General features: G+C 42.8%; 1 protein-coding gene across 5 annotated transcripts in view; it reads left to right on the forward strand.

Annotated features, from left to right (window-relative positions):
* ADGRB3 (adhesion G protein-coupled receptor B3) overlaps nt 1-16,956 on the forward strand; it is a 1,362,616-nt gene that overhangs the window by 1,269,013 nt on the left and 76,647 nt on the right. For all 5 annotated transcript variants that reach the window (XM_063916752.1, XM_063916755.1, XM_063916756.1 and 2 more), the window contains one exon: nt 12,750-12,789. In XM_063916752.1, coding sequence (XP_063772822.1) covers nt 12,750-12,789 — 40 coding nt within the window. The remainder of the gene's footprint in view (nt 1-12,749; nt 12,790-16,956) is intronic.

Raw genomic sequence — 16,956 nt, forward strand, 5'->3', positions numbered from 1 at the left:
AACACTCATATTATTTACAGTTTCACATATCATCCTCATCATCACGTTATTCCTCACCTGGGTCCCCAAGCCATATACAGAACTTTTATTTATTCCGGATTACTGGTCTCAACCAGCAGTATGTTTCTTTATCCCCTGTGACGGTATTATTTCAGTGCACCTTATTTAACTTTGTATTTAATAAAACCCTTCAAAGTTATTTCAGTTGTCGTGGTCACGCCTTCGGGATTCTCATACTACTACCTTGCGCATGTCTAGGAGTCCACTCTCTCAACCTAAATTCCGGTACCAGTCAGCCCCTACGACTAAGGCTTCCAGTCACCGTCATCAGCCCTCAGTTCTGACAGTAAGCAGTGACCTAATGGATCCGGTTAGAGATCAGGTCCAAGGGACCAGGCCGATGCAAGAACTGGCAGCCCATCCTGAACATCAGGAGGCTGCACAGGGCCATGTGATCCAATGTCTCCAGGACCTCTCCTCACAACTGGATGAGATTCAAGCTACCTTCCGTAGGTCAGGGGCATCCAGTGTGCCGACAATAGTAGCTCCGGTGGTGTCCCCACCCACCATGCCCATTTCTCCTCCACGTCTCCACTTGCCGACACCTGCCAAATATGATGGGTACTCGAAAGCCTGCAGGGGTTTCCTGAACCAGTGTGAGATCCACTTTGAGCTACAGCCCAGCAGTTTTCCCACAGACCGCACTAAAGTGGCATACATCATCTCACTACTCAGTGGTTCTTCCATTGACTGGGCCTCACCCCTATAGGAAAGATCCGATACCCTGCTGTTGTCCTACTCCGACTTCGTGGCAACATTCAGATGCATTTTTGATGAGCCAGGTCGAGTGTCGTCAGCTTCTTCTGAGATCCTTTGGCTGCATCAGGGGACGTGAACTGTCGGCTAGTATTTAGTACAATTCCAGACATTGGCATCTGAAGTCTCCTGGAATGAGGAAGCCCTCTATGCAGCCTTTTGGCTAGGCCTGTCAGAACGCATCAAAGACGAGCTCGCTACCAGAGACTTACCCTCGACACTGAATGAGCTCATCTCGCTCTGCACCAAGGTTGACCTACGCTTCCGTGAAAGGGCTATAGAACGAGGCAGGTCAACAGCTCATAAGACTCCTTCTACTCCACCTCCTCGTCAGCCATCTCTGTCTAAAGACGAACCTATGCAGATAGGTCATTCACGACTGTCTCCAGCAGAGCGTAGAAGATGCTTAGCTAACCGCCAAAGCTTATACTGTGCTGCACCTTCCCACCTCATTAACAGCTGTCCTGAGCATCCGGGAAACTCCAAATCCTAGCCCAGCAAGGAGAGGGTCGGCTAGGAGTAATGTATGCCTCTCCTCCTCCAAGTGACTGCAACCTCTCCATTTCCCTTCTGGTGGCTCAGCGTACCAAGAATCTTATAGCCTTATTGGATTCTGGAGCAGCCGGAAATTTCATTACAGAGAGGTTCGTTAAGCAGTGGTCTCTACCCACTGAGAGACTGTTAAGTCCAATTTCTTTAACTGCCGTGGACGGTAGTAGGATTCCTGATGCTGTTATTACCTCCAAGACCCTACCTATCTGTCTGAAGGTAGGGGTCTTACACACCGAGATGAATTCTTTCCTGGTAATCCCAAGGGCCACTCATCCTGTGGTTCTAGGCCTCCCATGGCTGCATAATCCCCAAGTTGATTGGAGGACGACCCATATCCTGGCATGGGGTCCTTCTTGCTCCAAGACATGTCTGCAAAAGGTCCTTCCAGTATGCAAATCCTCTTCTAAGTCTCCTTATGTTCCATCTTCTCCATATCTGGACTTCACCGATGTATTCAGCAAGTCTACAGCCGATATTCTTCCTCCTCATAGAGAATGGGACTGTCCTATTGATCTTATCCCAGGGAAAACTCCTCCTCATGGATGCACGTATCCATTGTCACCACCTGAGACCCACTCTATGGAGGATTATATCAAGGAAAATCTGGCAAAAGGATTCATCCGGCCTTCGACTTTACCAGCTGGCGCAGGCTTCTTCGTAAAGAAGAAAGATGGTGGCCTGCGACCTTGTATTGACTACCGGGGTCTGAATGACATCACAGTGAAGAATCGGTACCCTCTGCCGCTTATCACCGAGCTGTTTGACCGCGTCAGAGGAGCCACTATCTACAACAAGTTAGATCTGAATGGTGCGTATAATCTTATCCGAATCTGAAAGGGGGACAAGTGGAAGACCGCTTTTAACACCCGTGACGGACATTACGAGTACCTCGTCATGCCCTTCGGACTCAGCAACGCTCCAGCGGTCTTCCAACACTTCGTAAACGAAATTTTCAGAGACATCCTGTATCGTTACGTTGTGGTATATCTCGATGACATTCTTATCTTCGCGAATGATTTGGAGGAACATCGGTTCTGGGTGAAAGAGGTTTTGTCCTGCCACTGCACCAATCATCTGTATTGTTAGCTGGAAAAGTGCGTCTTTGAAGTCAAATCCATCCCGTTCCTGGGGTATATTGTATCCGGTTCCGGTCTGGAGATGGACCCCGAGGAACTTCAAGTGATCCAAGATTGCCTGATTCCTGTAACCCTCAAAGGCATCCAGAGGTTCCTAGGGTTTGCCAACTGCTACAGGAAATTTTTTTGAGACTTTTCCACTGTTGTAGCGCCTATTACGGCTCTTACCAGAAAAGGTGCGAACCCTTCTAAATGGCCCGAGGAAGCTACTCAAGCATTTAATTTGTTGAAACAAAGATTCATCACTGCTCCGGTTTTGAAACAGCCTGATACCAGCTCGCCCTTCATCCTTGAGGTGGACGCCTCGTCTGTTGGAGTAGGCGCAGTATTGTCTCAAAGAGCTAAAGATGGACATCTACATCCTTGTGGCTTCTTCTCATGAAAGTTCTCTCCTGCTGAGCGCAACTACGCCATTGGCGATCAAGAACTTTTGGCGATTAAGCTCGCTGTGGAAGAATGGAGGTACTTGTTGGTGGGTGCTTCCCATACCATCATCATTATGATGGATCACAAGAACCTCCTGTACCTAAAAGGCGCCCAATGTCTTAACCCTCGCCAAGCCAGGTGGGCACTTTTCTTCTCTAGATTTGTTTTCAAGTTACAGTTTTGTCCAGGGTCACAAAATCGTAAGGCTGATGCCCTTTCCCGCTCCTGGGAGCAAGAAAATGAGTCTGAGTCTACTGACAAGCATTTTATCATCGATCCAGTGGCATTCTCTGCAGTGAGGATGGACTCTATGCCCCCGCCAGGGAAAGGTTTCGTAAAGCCGGCTCTCAGAAGGAAACTCTTGCATTGGGCACATTCCTCTCGCTTTGCCGGACATGCGGGCATACGCAAGACCTTAGAATTTGTTTCCAGATCACAGTGGTGGCTGACCCTAAAAAAGGACATTACTGAATTTGTGGCCTCCTGCCCGAAATGTGCCCAACACAAGGTACCCCAACAGTCACCTACTGGGAAACTGGTTCCTTTGTCTGTTCCTCATCATCCGTGGACTCATCTCTCGATGGATTTCGTCATGGATCTCCCTATGTGTAATAAATTCAACACCATCTGGGTGGTAGTGGACTGGTTCACCAAGATGGCTCACTTCATTCCTCTCACTGGTTTTCCATCAGCGTCAAAGTTGGCACAAGCCTTCATTCAAGAGATCTTCAGACTACATGGTCTCCCTGTGGAGATAATTTCCGATAGAGGTGTTCAGTTTGTGGCCAAGTTCTGGCAAAGTCTTTGTCAAGCTCTCCAAGTCCAGCTAAAATTCTCTACAGCTTATCATCCTCAAGCCAATGGGCAGACTGAGAGGGTGAATCAAGACTTGGAGGCTTTCCTCAGCATCTATGTATCCTCTTCCCAAGATGATTGGGTTCAACTTCTCCCATGGGCTGAATTCTGCCACAACAATCAGTACCATTCTTCGTCTTCCTCCACGCCATTCTTCACCAACTACGGATTTCACCCAAAGGTTCCTGAGTTCCAGCCACTTCCAGCAACCTCAGTGCCTGCAGCCGACATCACGATTCAACAGTTTTCAAATAACTGGAAGAATGTTCGTTCAGCTTTGTTGAAAGCCTCCTCCAGGTACAAGAGATTTGCAGATAGGAAGCGTCGGGCAATTCCTGCCCTTAAAGTTGGTGACCGCGTTTGGCTATCTACGAAGAATCTACGACTAAGGGTTCCGAGTATGAAATTTGCTCCACATTACATCGGTCCTTTCCTGATTGAGCAAGTCGTCAACCCGGTGGCTTACAAACTGCAACTACCTCCATTCCTGAAAGTGCCTAAAACATTCCATGTTTCTCTCCTTAAGCCAGTGGTTTTGAATCGGTTTCATTCCACGCTTCCCTCTACTCCCAAGGTCCAGACTCAACACAGCATTGAGTATGAAGTCGCCAAGATACTGGATTCTCGTATTAGATGGGGTCGTCTCCAGTATCTAATAGATTGGAAGGGCTATGGTCCTGAGGAACGTTCCTGGACGAATGCATCTGATGTTTACGCTCCTAAATTGGTCCAAAAGTTCCATTCCAGGTTCCCACGTAAGCCTAAGAAGTGACCTGGGGCCACTCCTAAAGGGGGGGTGCTGTCACGATCCGGGTACTGAGACGCCATTTTCTGCCCGTTAGGTGCCTCCTGAGGTTGGCTCAGCTGGCAAGGGCCAGGCTATAACCTTGGTTGTGGCCTGCAGCGCTGGTTTTAGCATCCACCTTAGTATGTGTACTCACGGAAGTGCGGCGCCCTCAGCCCCGCCGTGGCCATCACCGCCGCATCTGAGGTCCTATCCTGGATGCACGTCCTCCATGTGTCTCTGCCGCCCCTGTGGCCGCTGTGCGCGTCTGGGCGTGTGAAGCTCTGCTGTTGCGGCCTCCGCCGCCAATGCTACATGTCTAAAGTACTTTGTTCCCCTTCTGTGTGTGTGTTCATGGGCGCAGCCATTTTGGATTTCATCACATGACATTGTTCCTCTTATCCGCAGTGCTGACAGTGCTGGAGCCTAATTGCCCACCAATCTCTGCTTAGCTGTGGGTATAAATATCCTGGATCCACACCCAGAAGATTGTCAGTGCTTCTGTTTCCTTCAGCTACTCCAGTGTGCAGTTCTTTTGTGGACTCTCTCTGCAGCTCAGCCTGACTCTCCAGTGGTTTCCTCCTATGGTGCATTCCAGATCTCCTGTATCCAGCCTGTGGTGCAGCCTGCTTCTCTGTGTTCCCGCATCTAGTGCTAAGTGGTGTGTATACTCTGGCTTCCCAGCAGCCACTCTCCATTTACATTTCTCAATTACCTGCAAACCCCAGCTCCATTTCTTATTTTCCAGCGAACCTTAGCTTCATTTCTTATTTACCAGCAAACCCCAGCTTCATTTCTCATTTACCTGCGAACCCCAGCTTCATCTTCTGTCTACCCACGAACACTCATATTATTTACAGTTTCACGTATCATCCTCATCATCACGTTATTCCTCACCTGGGTCCCCAAGCCGTATACAGAACTTTTATTTATTCCGGATTACTGGTCTCAACCAGCAGTATGTTTCTTTATCCCCTGTGACAGTATTATTTCAGTGCACCTTATTTGACTTTTTATTTAAAAAAACCCTTCAAAGTTATTTCAGTTGTCGTGGTCACGCCTTCTGGCTTCTCTTACTACTACTTTGCGCATGTCTAGGAGTCCACTCTCTCCACCTAAATTCCGGTACCAGTCAACCCCTATGACTGAGGCTTCCAGTCACCGTCATCAGCCCTCAGTTGTGACAAATGTCATGGGCAGCAGGTCATGTGGTTGTTCACTATATAAATTTTGCCATGCGGTTACATGGTTGTCAGTGCACATGTTTGTGCGCTTTTACACATTTTCTGTGTTTGTGGCATCAGCATTTAGCTTTGGCCGTCTACTGTTACAGGTGGCAACCAGCTCTCCCGCCCAAGGGAGAAACTTTGGTACGTCCCAAGAGTACTCCAGTGACCCCTAGTGGATAGAAAAGAAAATAGGATTTTGGTACTTACCAGATAAATCCTTTTCTTTGAATCCATAGGGGGCACTGGACGCCCACCCAGAGCAGTTTCACCTTTATTGTGGTAGGTTCTTTTTATACTTATAGTACACATTATCACCTGCTTGTTTAAAGGTTAAGGTGATTGTTATCTGTTCTCATTTCAACTTTCTAGTTGTCCATTATATTATAATGTTATATGTAATTCTCCATTGTTCATCCTCTCTTTTGCTCTGGTTCATCTCAGCAAAAAAACACTAAGGCATCTGGGGAATATGGAGGAGGAGGAGGGTTACACATTTAAATATTTAAATGTGTCTATCCCTGCTGTCGCACCGTCCATATCCCAAGAGTACTCCAGTGCCCCCTATGGATTCAAAGAAAAGGATTTATCTTGTAAGTACCAAAATCCAATTTTAACCAGCAGTATGAAAAAATCATGCTGCTTTCAATCCATATTTCCTGAACATCTGACTACCTGGCATACATTGCAGAAATTTCATTCCATTAACCAATTGCCTAACATGGTCCCATCAGATACGATCACACCAGCAAGTGCTTTATCTGACCTGGTCAAACAGGATGTGAACAGTCAGATACACTGTGTTTGCAGTTGCAGGGAAGAGAAACTTCCCTCTGCTGCTACTCTAAGAGAGACCTCTCCATACAATCACTCCAGTATTTGCCATGCTGCTGATCATTGCTGATTGGTTAGCACAACAGGATCCCCCAATACGTGGCTGCAGATAATAGCCACCACTGTGGTAGTGTAAATCAAGCTCCCCAAGCCCCCTTTGTGTAACTGACTGCTGTCCCCGCTGTTAAAATAAAAAGTTGTGATGGTCATGATGTTTGCAATGTTCCAATGGTGCTGACCGTTGTTCCGATGTTTGGGGGTGATTTTTGTTTTACAAATTTAAAAAAAATGTTTTCTTTATAACTAAAATTATTTTGGATAAGGTTAAATTCGTGTTCTTCACCTGATTCACTCATAAAAATCCCCAACAATAGCTGTGCATTTGTTTTGGAAAAAACCTTCAGTTAGGTGGTTAATGACCCATTTGTGATCTCTCCATAATGTGTCACGTTTCTTGTCATGTATTTATGTCACAAACAATTGTCCTCTCTATTGGACTGAGCAAGGTTACTTCTAGTTTAATAGATCATTAACAGTGTCCTATGGATAGGTACAGTAATATACTGTATGCCTATCTCCTTGAGACAAGTATATTGTAAAATAAATATCAACTGCACTTAACTAACCTCTTTCCCTGAGATAGGTATCTTAAGTAAACACCAAAAAACAAACAATCACTCAACAAAAAAATACTGTCTAGTCCTATGTGCTCTATACAAACTCTGTCTGTCAAAGAATCAAGGAATATTCAGAATAAAGGGGGTCATTCCAAGTTGATTGCACGCTGTCAATTTTTGCAGCTCAGTGATCGGGTTACTTTTACTCATGCGTATGCATCGGACTGCGCACGCACGTCGTACGGGTACAAACAACATCATTGCTGTGCATTGCTTCTAGCGACGAATCCATTCGCACAACCGATCGCAAGGAGATTGACAGAAAGAGGGCGTTTATGGGTGTCAACTGACCATTTTCTGGGAGTGGTAGGGAAAATGCAGGCATGTCCAGGCGTTTGCAGGGCGGGTGTCTGATGTCAATTCCGGTACCGGACAGGCTAAAGTGATCGCAAGGGCTGAGTAAGTTCAGACCTACTCAGAAACTGCAAAAAACTTTTTTGACCCACTCGGCTGCACATGCGATCGCACACTTGCTAAGCAAAAATACACTCCCCTGTGGGTGGCGACTATACGTTTGCATGGCTGCAAAAAGTAGCTAGCGAGCGATCAACTCGGAATGAGGGCCAAAATCCACTCTAAGGACGTCTAAGTAACAACCTCTATCAGTGTCGTACTGAGGCATGAAGGGCCCACCGGGGGAATGCTGCTGTAGGGGCCCATGCTTAAAGGTGTAGCCAGGTTCCAGTGGGGGCGTGGCCAGCCACCACAGAGGTTTGGCTAACCATTACATGTTCTGTGCCCTTTGGTAAATATATAATAAACCAAATTATTGTGAAGTATAATGTAAAATATGTATAATGCATAATCCAATGCACTAGAATAGTCTGGAACTTGATCCCTAGAGGAGTAGGAGGGCCCACAGCAGTAGGGCCCACCGGTGGTTTCCCCTGTTCCCCTGTGGGCAAGTCCGACCCTGACCTCTATCCACAATTGAGCGAAATGAGTCAGATCAAAACAAGCAGATATTGTACAAAAAGCTATGGTACACCAATACAGCAATATAGAGTTTCAAAAGTAGTATTTAGTAGTGTAGTTATCACATTTAAACAGTTACATTAATTTAAGCACTTGCTCAGGTTCAATATTTAATTAAAATAATCAGTACATTTGCATTTGGATATTATCCCACAAAAAAACAAGGTCATACTTATTAGAATATGTACATTTCCCAGATTCAAATATCTTACTTACACTTCTGTGTTTAAAATGTCTTAGTATTAGGTGTTTGTCTTCCTTATCTAATAGAGGTACAGATTTAAATACTAGGCAGAACCACCAACTGTAATGGATATATTCTTAGAAAATAAAATAAATGAGGGAAAAATGTCAAATATCCAAAATTAAATGCTTATTTATTGCAAAATAGCAAAAAATTCATACAGCTTTAAGAAGTTCAAAGAAATGTATAACTGACCCCAATGTTCATTCTGTTAATTATTTTGTAAATTTATACTTTATAATTTTTTACATTACTATTTCTGTAACTCTTCCTTAATTTTTATTTTATTTACTTTATAAATAGTTTTAACAAGAAGGAATTTCCAAAAACATTGTAACTGTCAAAGAAAACAGTATGTAAATGATGCATCTACATGGTGTACATATATATTTATTCATGTTAATAAATTATACGGTATATCATCTACATTGGATTTTGATGCAATTGTTCAGTGTGTGTTACAAAATAAGTATTAAATTGTTATGGATCAATCAATTGTATATATTCAATTAAAACACAAGAATGTGCATGAATGTGCATGTAAATGGAGTGTAGATTAATCAAATGTTGTCTAAATATGATTCTTAGCCATTGGTCTATTGATTTTTATGCAGACAGCACAATACCCATCATATAAATGCATACCTCCCAACTTTGTACTAATGGAAGATGGGACATGCCGAGCCGGAGGTGTGACTACAGCAGAAAAGGGATGGGGCCTCATGTGGAGCATCATGTGGGGTGGGTGGAGCCTATGTCAGAGGGTGGAGCCTTGTTACATAACACCCATTTTTGTCATTTTGGGGGCATGGCCAGTGCTCCTTGAGCAGCTGGGAAGCCCCCAGCCCCCCTCCTTGCACTGATATATGCCATGCGCATGCTCACGGCATCTATTTAGTGATCACCAATTGGGAGGTATGTTAATGACTTACAGATAAATAACTTAGGGGGAGATTTATCAAACCTTTTAATAAACACGAGCAGAAAATAGAGAAGTTGCCCATAGCAATCAATCACCTTTTGCTTCTCATCCTATAAACTGTACTAGATAATTGATAGCTATAATCTGTTTGATTGCTTCCCACTTGCTCTCTTTAGTATGCTTGATATATATCCCCCTAAGACCACTACAGTGAAACTGGAATAATTGCTTTCACGTAGATGTTGAATGCTTTTACTCTACACTAAAACAGTAAAAAAAATAGTCAGTAAAAGTTTATTAATGCCAGAACTGTTATCCATGATGTATAAATCTCTTCTAGAAGACAGATCAGTTTTCAAGTCAGTAGCTTTAAGCAAGTTGTGTCAATGTTACCAAAAATAAATCTGACACTTTTATTTGCATGTATTATATGTTGTAGGACAATTATAAAAGATATGTAATGTTAACAGTTATTTATTTGATTTCTAGAAAGCAAAAAATGTATAATTGTACAAAAACTGTTGTCAATTAAAATGTACATTATACCTTAACCACTTCCAATCAGGTGCGACCCCGCCAGCTTAGCCTTTTCCCTGACATGCATCTTATGCGACCAGTCATAAATGCCCACTAGTTGCTTCCTTGTTCCCTCCCCCAGTGCCTGCTGTGCTGCCGATCACTACCAGGGAAATTAAAAAAATAGTAGCTGTTACCTTGCCTGTGAACTCCTGGTGGCTGCAGAGGAGAAGCCATTGGGAAAATGTAAATTCATGATGGTCCAATCATTGATGGTCCGATATATCAGATATCCATGGCCGGTGTTAGGGTGTTCGATGCCCCCCTGCAAACTATAAATTTGCGCCTTCCCTCCCATACTTCACAGCACAAAAAAGTGTGTGATCTTACAAGAAAGAGGTGTGGCCACACATTAGTACCACCAACTCAAATTATGCCACACAGTAGTGCCTCTTAGTCACATTACACCACACAGTAGTGGCCCTTATTCACGTTACATCACACGGTGTTGTCCCTTATTCACATTACGCCACATGATAATGCCCCTTATTCACATTACACCACACAATAATGCCCCTTATTCATGTTTTTCATGTTACCCCTTATTCAATTTATTATTCTGGGATGGAAGATAGGAGGTGAGGCAAGAGCTGGGACAAATCACAGAGGGATGTTTGTAACACAGTGACAAGACATGGGGGTGACAGAGTGACAGGACATGGGGGGTTGTGACACAGTTACAGGATACCAGGGGGTGACACAGACAGGACACGGGAGGGGGTGACACAGTGACATGACATGGGGGTGACACAGTGACAGGACATGGGGGTAATACTGTGACAGGACATGGCGGTGACACAGTGACAAGACATGGGGGGTGACAGAGTGACAGGACACTGGGGTGACAAAGTGACGGGACACTTGGGTGACACAGTGACAGTACACTTTGGTGACACAGTGGCGGGACACTAGGGTGACTCAGTGACGGGACATGGGGGGTGACACAGTGACGGGATGGTGACACAGTGACAGGACATGCAGGGGGTGACACAGTGACAGGACAAGGTGGTGACAAAGTGACAGGACATGGGGGGTGAAACAGTGACAGGACACGGGAGGGAAGTGACACAGTGACAGGACACGGGAGGGGGGTGACACAGTGACTTTGTCAGAAAACTGGGGGGCAGAGAGACACAGGGTTGGAACAGAACACAGAGAGGAAAAGGGGTGTGTGACTCAGTAAGAAGAGGGCCGGGGATCCGCACCCCTAATGATAACCAATGAGTCCCTTGTGACCTTACCTCCCTGAATCCAAATGACTCTGCTGCTGTTGCCTAATATTATGGTGCATGCTGGAGGACACAGATGCCACGACCTCCCTCTCGTCCCATGTATCTGGCTCCTGTCTGTGCGCATGGCGGCCAGGAGAGTGCATTTCCTGTAGTGCACTGAAATGGATTCTGGGGGCTTCCTGGCAGCTGGCCGCAGCAGCAAGATGAGGTGCTGCAGAGGGAGAGAGTGTGGAGGGAGGGGGGTGTTGGGCAGGCGGGCAGAGGGGTGACCATTTGATTGATTTTGTTAAAGTGTATGCCTGTGTGATAGGTGCAGTGGCAGCTGGCAGTAACAGTCATGTATAGAGAAGCAGGGATGCAGAGCAGGGAGAGCTCCAGCCTGGCACCTACCTGCTCTACATCCCTTTTCTCAGTGGTTAGCCCTACCTCTGGGCGGAAGGGGTGTGCGTGAAACAGTGACAGAAAACCGTGGGAATAGTGACAGAACACGGGGGTGACACAATGGCTAGGACTGAACAGGGGGGGTGATGGGGGTGGTGGTGACACAATGGCTGGGACAGAATGGGGGGTATGGAATAGTACAGAACATGGAGTGGGGATCACACAAAGGCTAGGGCAGAACATGGGGTGTTTGAAACAGTGACAGAACATAGAGACCACTGATGACACAGTATCAGTAGTTATGCTAATCCTTGCGCCCCCATGTCCACCCCCAACCCAGTGACCTGAAGTGTTGCACAGCTCAGAGCTGCGTCCGCACACTCAGTATGAGTTACTGGCTCCAGCGCTGCCTGACTCACTGTGACTGGGGTCCAGGAGAGCGCACTTCATCTTAATATTCACTGCTGGGGGCTGCGCTGCTGACAAGGGAGTGGGACTGTGGGGGCAAGGAGAGCCACAGCAGCAGTATGATGATGCGCTCCAGGGCATAAGGGGGTGGAGCTTACCGGCACAACACACGCTCTGGGGGAAAGGAGGGGAGGGGGTTTGCTAAATCTTAAGTCACTCCATTGTAGTGCCAGAGAGGAGCGGCACTTTAATCCAAGGTTTCAACACAGCTGCCGGCGCCGCTGCCTGTCATACAGTATGACAGGCACTGCGGAAGCCGGCAGCATCAGTCGTACAGCAGTGTGGATGCAGAGCACCTCTCCAGCCTGGCGCCTACCTGCACTGCATCCCTTTGCTGAGCGGGTACACCCGGGCCTGCAGACATCAATAGTCAAATTGATGTTTATTACAATATATATATTTTTTAAATTGTGTTGGATTTGTTTGAAATATACTGTATGTTATTAACCTAACCTAATTCAATCATAAAAATCCCAACAATTTCTGATTGTTTTTTGGAAAAAATATTAGCCAGTTAAATAGTTCATTAAATGGGCAATGAAAATAATAAGCAGTACTATTTCTGTAATATTGTTATATGCTATATGCATTTGGCCTGCTTATAAAGTTACATATATACTTATTTTTTATTTCTCTCACTAACAGACAGACTTTGAAAAAGATGTGGACATTGCTTGTCGGTCAGGTAAGAACATACATCAACTAAAAATCAATACTACACTGTGTGACCACTACAATTTTATGACTACAAACAGAGACTATGAGGTTCCCTATTGTTGAAAAAAATGGGTAGCATGTGTAGACATTTTTTAAAATTGAAAGAAAATACAGCTTGTCACTGTGAAAATGTGCAACAAAAATAATCTTGTTTTGCACACACTGAATAGGACATTACTGCAGAAAAGCTGTGTGGTGTAAGGATTTATAGTGACTAAGGGGCATATTTATTAATCATCGAGTCTTAGACCTGATAATTCTAATTTCTTATTGCCGGTGTTTGTAGAAATAAGAAAATAGGCTTTGTTCAAATGTATTAGAATACACCCACAGGGTGAAGGGCTCTCAAAGAAGGCCATCCCTGTGGTGCGTAAAAGTGAAGGTATCTGCTGACCACATGCTAGGGATCACTCTCCTTTTACTTTTTGTGATATGTAGCCCATAGTCTACACTAGGCTAAAGCCAGTATTAGATGGTGTTAGCTAATGGGGCCATGTCCTGGAATGCATGGTATTCTAAAGCTTAGTAAATTTGGCTAAAAAGCAGCACACCTTTGAACCTATTGAGGCTGCTTTTGCAAGCAAAAACTGGAAACTGAAGTAGATATCTCTGATATCTGCTGTGGTTCCCTGTAAATACATTTGGTGGATACTTTTTATATGCGAGTACAACTTCTCCGAAAAACATCTGTCTTCAGGGATATATCCTGCTAATTAATAAATAGTCTCAAAAGAAAGCATAGATAATTAAGTTACCTTTAAATTTAAAGTCTATTTATCATTTAATCATGAACTTTGGTCAGTGTAGCAGTGTCTATGTTAGTACTATTATAGCGCTTTCAAATGTTGCGATGTATTGCTCACTATGGCCACAAGAGAACCAGTGTGATTGTGTCTGGACAATTCAGCATAATGGCTTCTTAATACTTGCTCTATAAAGACTCTTTCTTTTGCTATGCCACAATTATTTTAAAATACTTGTATTCTTCAGTATTTTTTTATTGTGCTATGATTTATGCATTACTCTTGCCTACTGTCCTGGAATGTGTGGAAGAGTTCTTCTGCAATCCTTGGAGAGTAGAACAGCTTCCTGGATCCCAGCCACCTCCCCAATGAAGAGGCTTGAACAAGATTTGACTGGAAATTGATATTGACGTTATGTGCTGTCTGCAATTCAAAACTGTATTTCTCTAACTCAAGTTTAAAGCAGCAAAAAATAAGACAATAGCTTTTATAAGTAAGAATGATTAAGCATTTGAATTTGCTTTATGTGAGTTGTATCTAGCCATGGAAGGGGCACATGAATAATCCAAAATATAGTTAATGAATTGTCCCTGACCATAGAGTAGATAACTGAGGAAGTTACAGCCATTTGAGTATTTGTGATTCAAAATATAATAACACTGTATTTCTTATTGACAGTAAGAGCTAAGGGTACATTTTGATAGACAAAGAGTTTTGCAACTTTAAACCTGATAATTCAACTGAATATGTACTGTAAGTGAAAAGAAAGTTGAGAATGAATTACATCTAGGCTCTTCATCATGGTTCAGTGCACTTGGTTTATAGATGTTGTATCTGTTGTGCGTGTGACAAATAATTTTCAGGCATAATAATATGTTACTGTTAAGGTATTCAAAAATGAATTCTACTTACTAGTAGAAGATGAGGAAATAATGTGGTATGGATCAAACTGTGAACTATACTTCAGCCATATTGAAAAAAAACATACTTTTAAAAGTAACGTTAAATGCAGAGTGTTCAGGAAGAGTAAGAATAAAACAGAATATGCAATTGAAATCATGTCTACATAATAAAGATTTAGGGGTAGATTTACTCAAGTTTCTAAACAGACAATTGGGGTTGTTACCCAGAGCATAAGATTCTGTCTTTCATTTTCTAGAATGAATTAGAAAAATGATAGAATCTGGTTCCTATGGTCAACACCACCACTTGTCTGTTTTAAAAGCTTTAGTAAAGCTATACCTAAATGTAAGTTGGACAGTCACAGAGATGTCCTCTGCCAGATGATGATTTGCATACCTCTGTTTTTATGCTTCTGTCCTCTGTCACTTGAACTTAATCCTAATTTTGATGACTTTTACACTTTTTATAAGAATCCATATTGTTAAAAATCTATATATACTGATATGCCATGTGATTAAAATCTTGCTTTGATGATGTCCGCCCTTCTTATTTTTTCAAAATGTTTTTCCATAAATATACAGTACAGAAATTTACTTTTAACATTCTCAAATACAAAAATTTAATTGAATAAAGACAAACTATTTTGTGTTTTCCCTTTGTTTTTGTGTAATGTAATGTTATGCGATAAATGCATATGAAACACATTGCTAAAAAATGTGCTAGCTAGAATTTCCTTTTCAAGTATTGGGGGTAATTCTGAGTTGATCGCAGCAGGAACTTTGTTAGCAGTTGGGCAAAACCATGTGCACTGCAGGGGAGGAAGATATAACATGTGCAGAGACAGATAGATTTGGGTGTGGTGTGTTCAATATGCAATCTAAATTGCAGTGTAACAATAAAGCAGACATTATTTACCCTGCACAGAAACAAAACAACCCACCCAAATCTAACTCTCCCTGCACATGTTATATTTGGCTTCCCTTGCAGTGCACATGGTTTTGCCCAACTGCTAAAAAATTTCCTGCTGCGATCAACTTGGAATTACCCCCATTGTACATGTTCATTTTTGTTCCACTATGCATACATGGGTGAAATGTTAGAGTTCCAACTTGCAACAAATTTCTGCCTATTTTGGCTTCCATACCACATGATTTAATATCCAGTGGATAAGAGGGATAAAGTACAAAACACTTGTGATCTGTGTCAATTTGTAGTTGTGAAGCCAAACTCTTGTACATATGTATTAAAATGGTAATAATTAATACTAAATTAAAGGGTCACTACAATAAATTGTTATTTAGTAAAAGTATTTTTCTTAACATTTTATACTGAATATTATTATTTTTTATTTATTTATGAAGCCAATATTATATATTATTATATAATGTATTGAATAAGCCAATATATATTTTTGTTTACTAGGGCTATTATAATTAATTATCTAATCACGTGCATGTTGACACTGCTGGTGCACAAGTGTATAATATAATTAGTGCTTTCATCATTATTCAGTATTTACTAGTATTTACTCAGTACAGTAACTCATATGGCCCTACTTAAAAATATTAGTGCCCCATTAATTAATTTACAAATAAAGCAATACTCCATTGATATTGAGCAGTATCACCAGCCGGTATCCGGTTGATAGATAGACAGTGTCTAGTTAGTCAATAGATAGACACCATATGTGAGACAGACAGGTCGACAGGGTCAAAAGGTCGACATGAAAAAGGTAGACCATACAAAAGGTTGACAGGGTCAAAAGGTCGATGTGAAAATGGTCGACATAAAAAGACAGACATTTTTTTTTTCAATTTAACATGTATTTCATACCTTCTCTATCCATGTCGGCATAGAGTTGGTTATAAACCTTGTGGCGAGCGCAGCGAGCCACCGAACCCGAAGCGTGGCGAACGTAGTGAGCACCGCGAGGGTATGCCTTTCTAGAATTGGGGGTCCCAGATGACAAAACTATCCACACAAACCACAAAAATGCAAAAAACATGGTGTCTACCTTTTTTATGGCAACCATTTTCATGTGGACCTTTTGACCCTGTCGACCTTTTGACCCTGTCGACCTAATGTCTGTCTAACATATGATGTCTATCTATTGACTGTCTAACTAGACACTGTCTATCTTTTATACCACACCCCTTGTGTTTGTATTCAGATAATGGAAAAATCTCTCATTTTCCAGTGAGTCTAACTCTAATACATTGCAGACAACCCAAAATACCACAACCGGTGATTTTGGCAAATCATACACCATTAATTTTCCTTGCTAATGTTGTTTATATCCTACACAATTAGACATTGTAAAATTGCCAATGAAATTTATCAGATACGTTATTTTTAATGAAGTCTATTCCATTCCACTCTTATAAAGAATGCTATTACATGCAGTTGAACTCTATTTCAGAATGTGCAAATTGTTAACAATGTTTGATACTGTACAACCTAAGTGTCCCATTTTCTCTGTTTGACTCAAT

The sequence above is a fragment of the Pseudophryne corroboree genome, chromosome 4 (genome assembly GCF_028390025.1).
Source record: "Pseudophryne corroboree isolate aPseCor3 chromosome 4, aPseCor3.hap2, whole genome shotgun sequence".
In the NCBI taxonomy this organism is placed as follows: Eukaryota; Metazoa; Chordata; class Amphibia; order Anura; family Myobatrachidae; genus Pseudophryne; species Pseudophryne corroboree.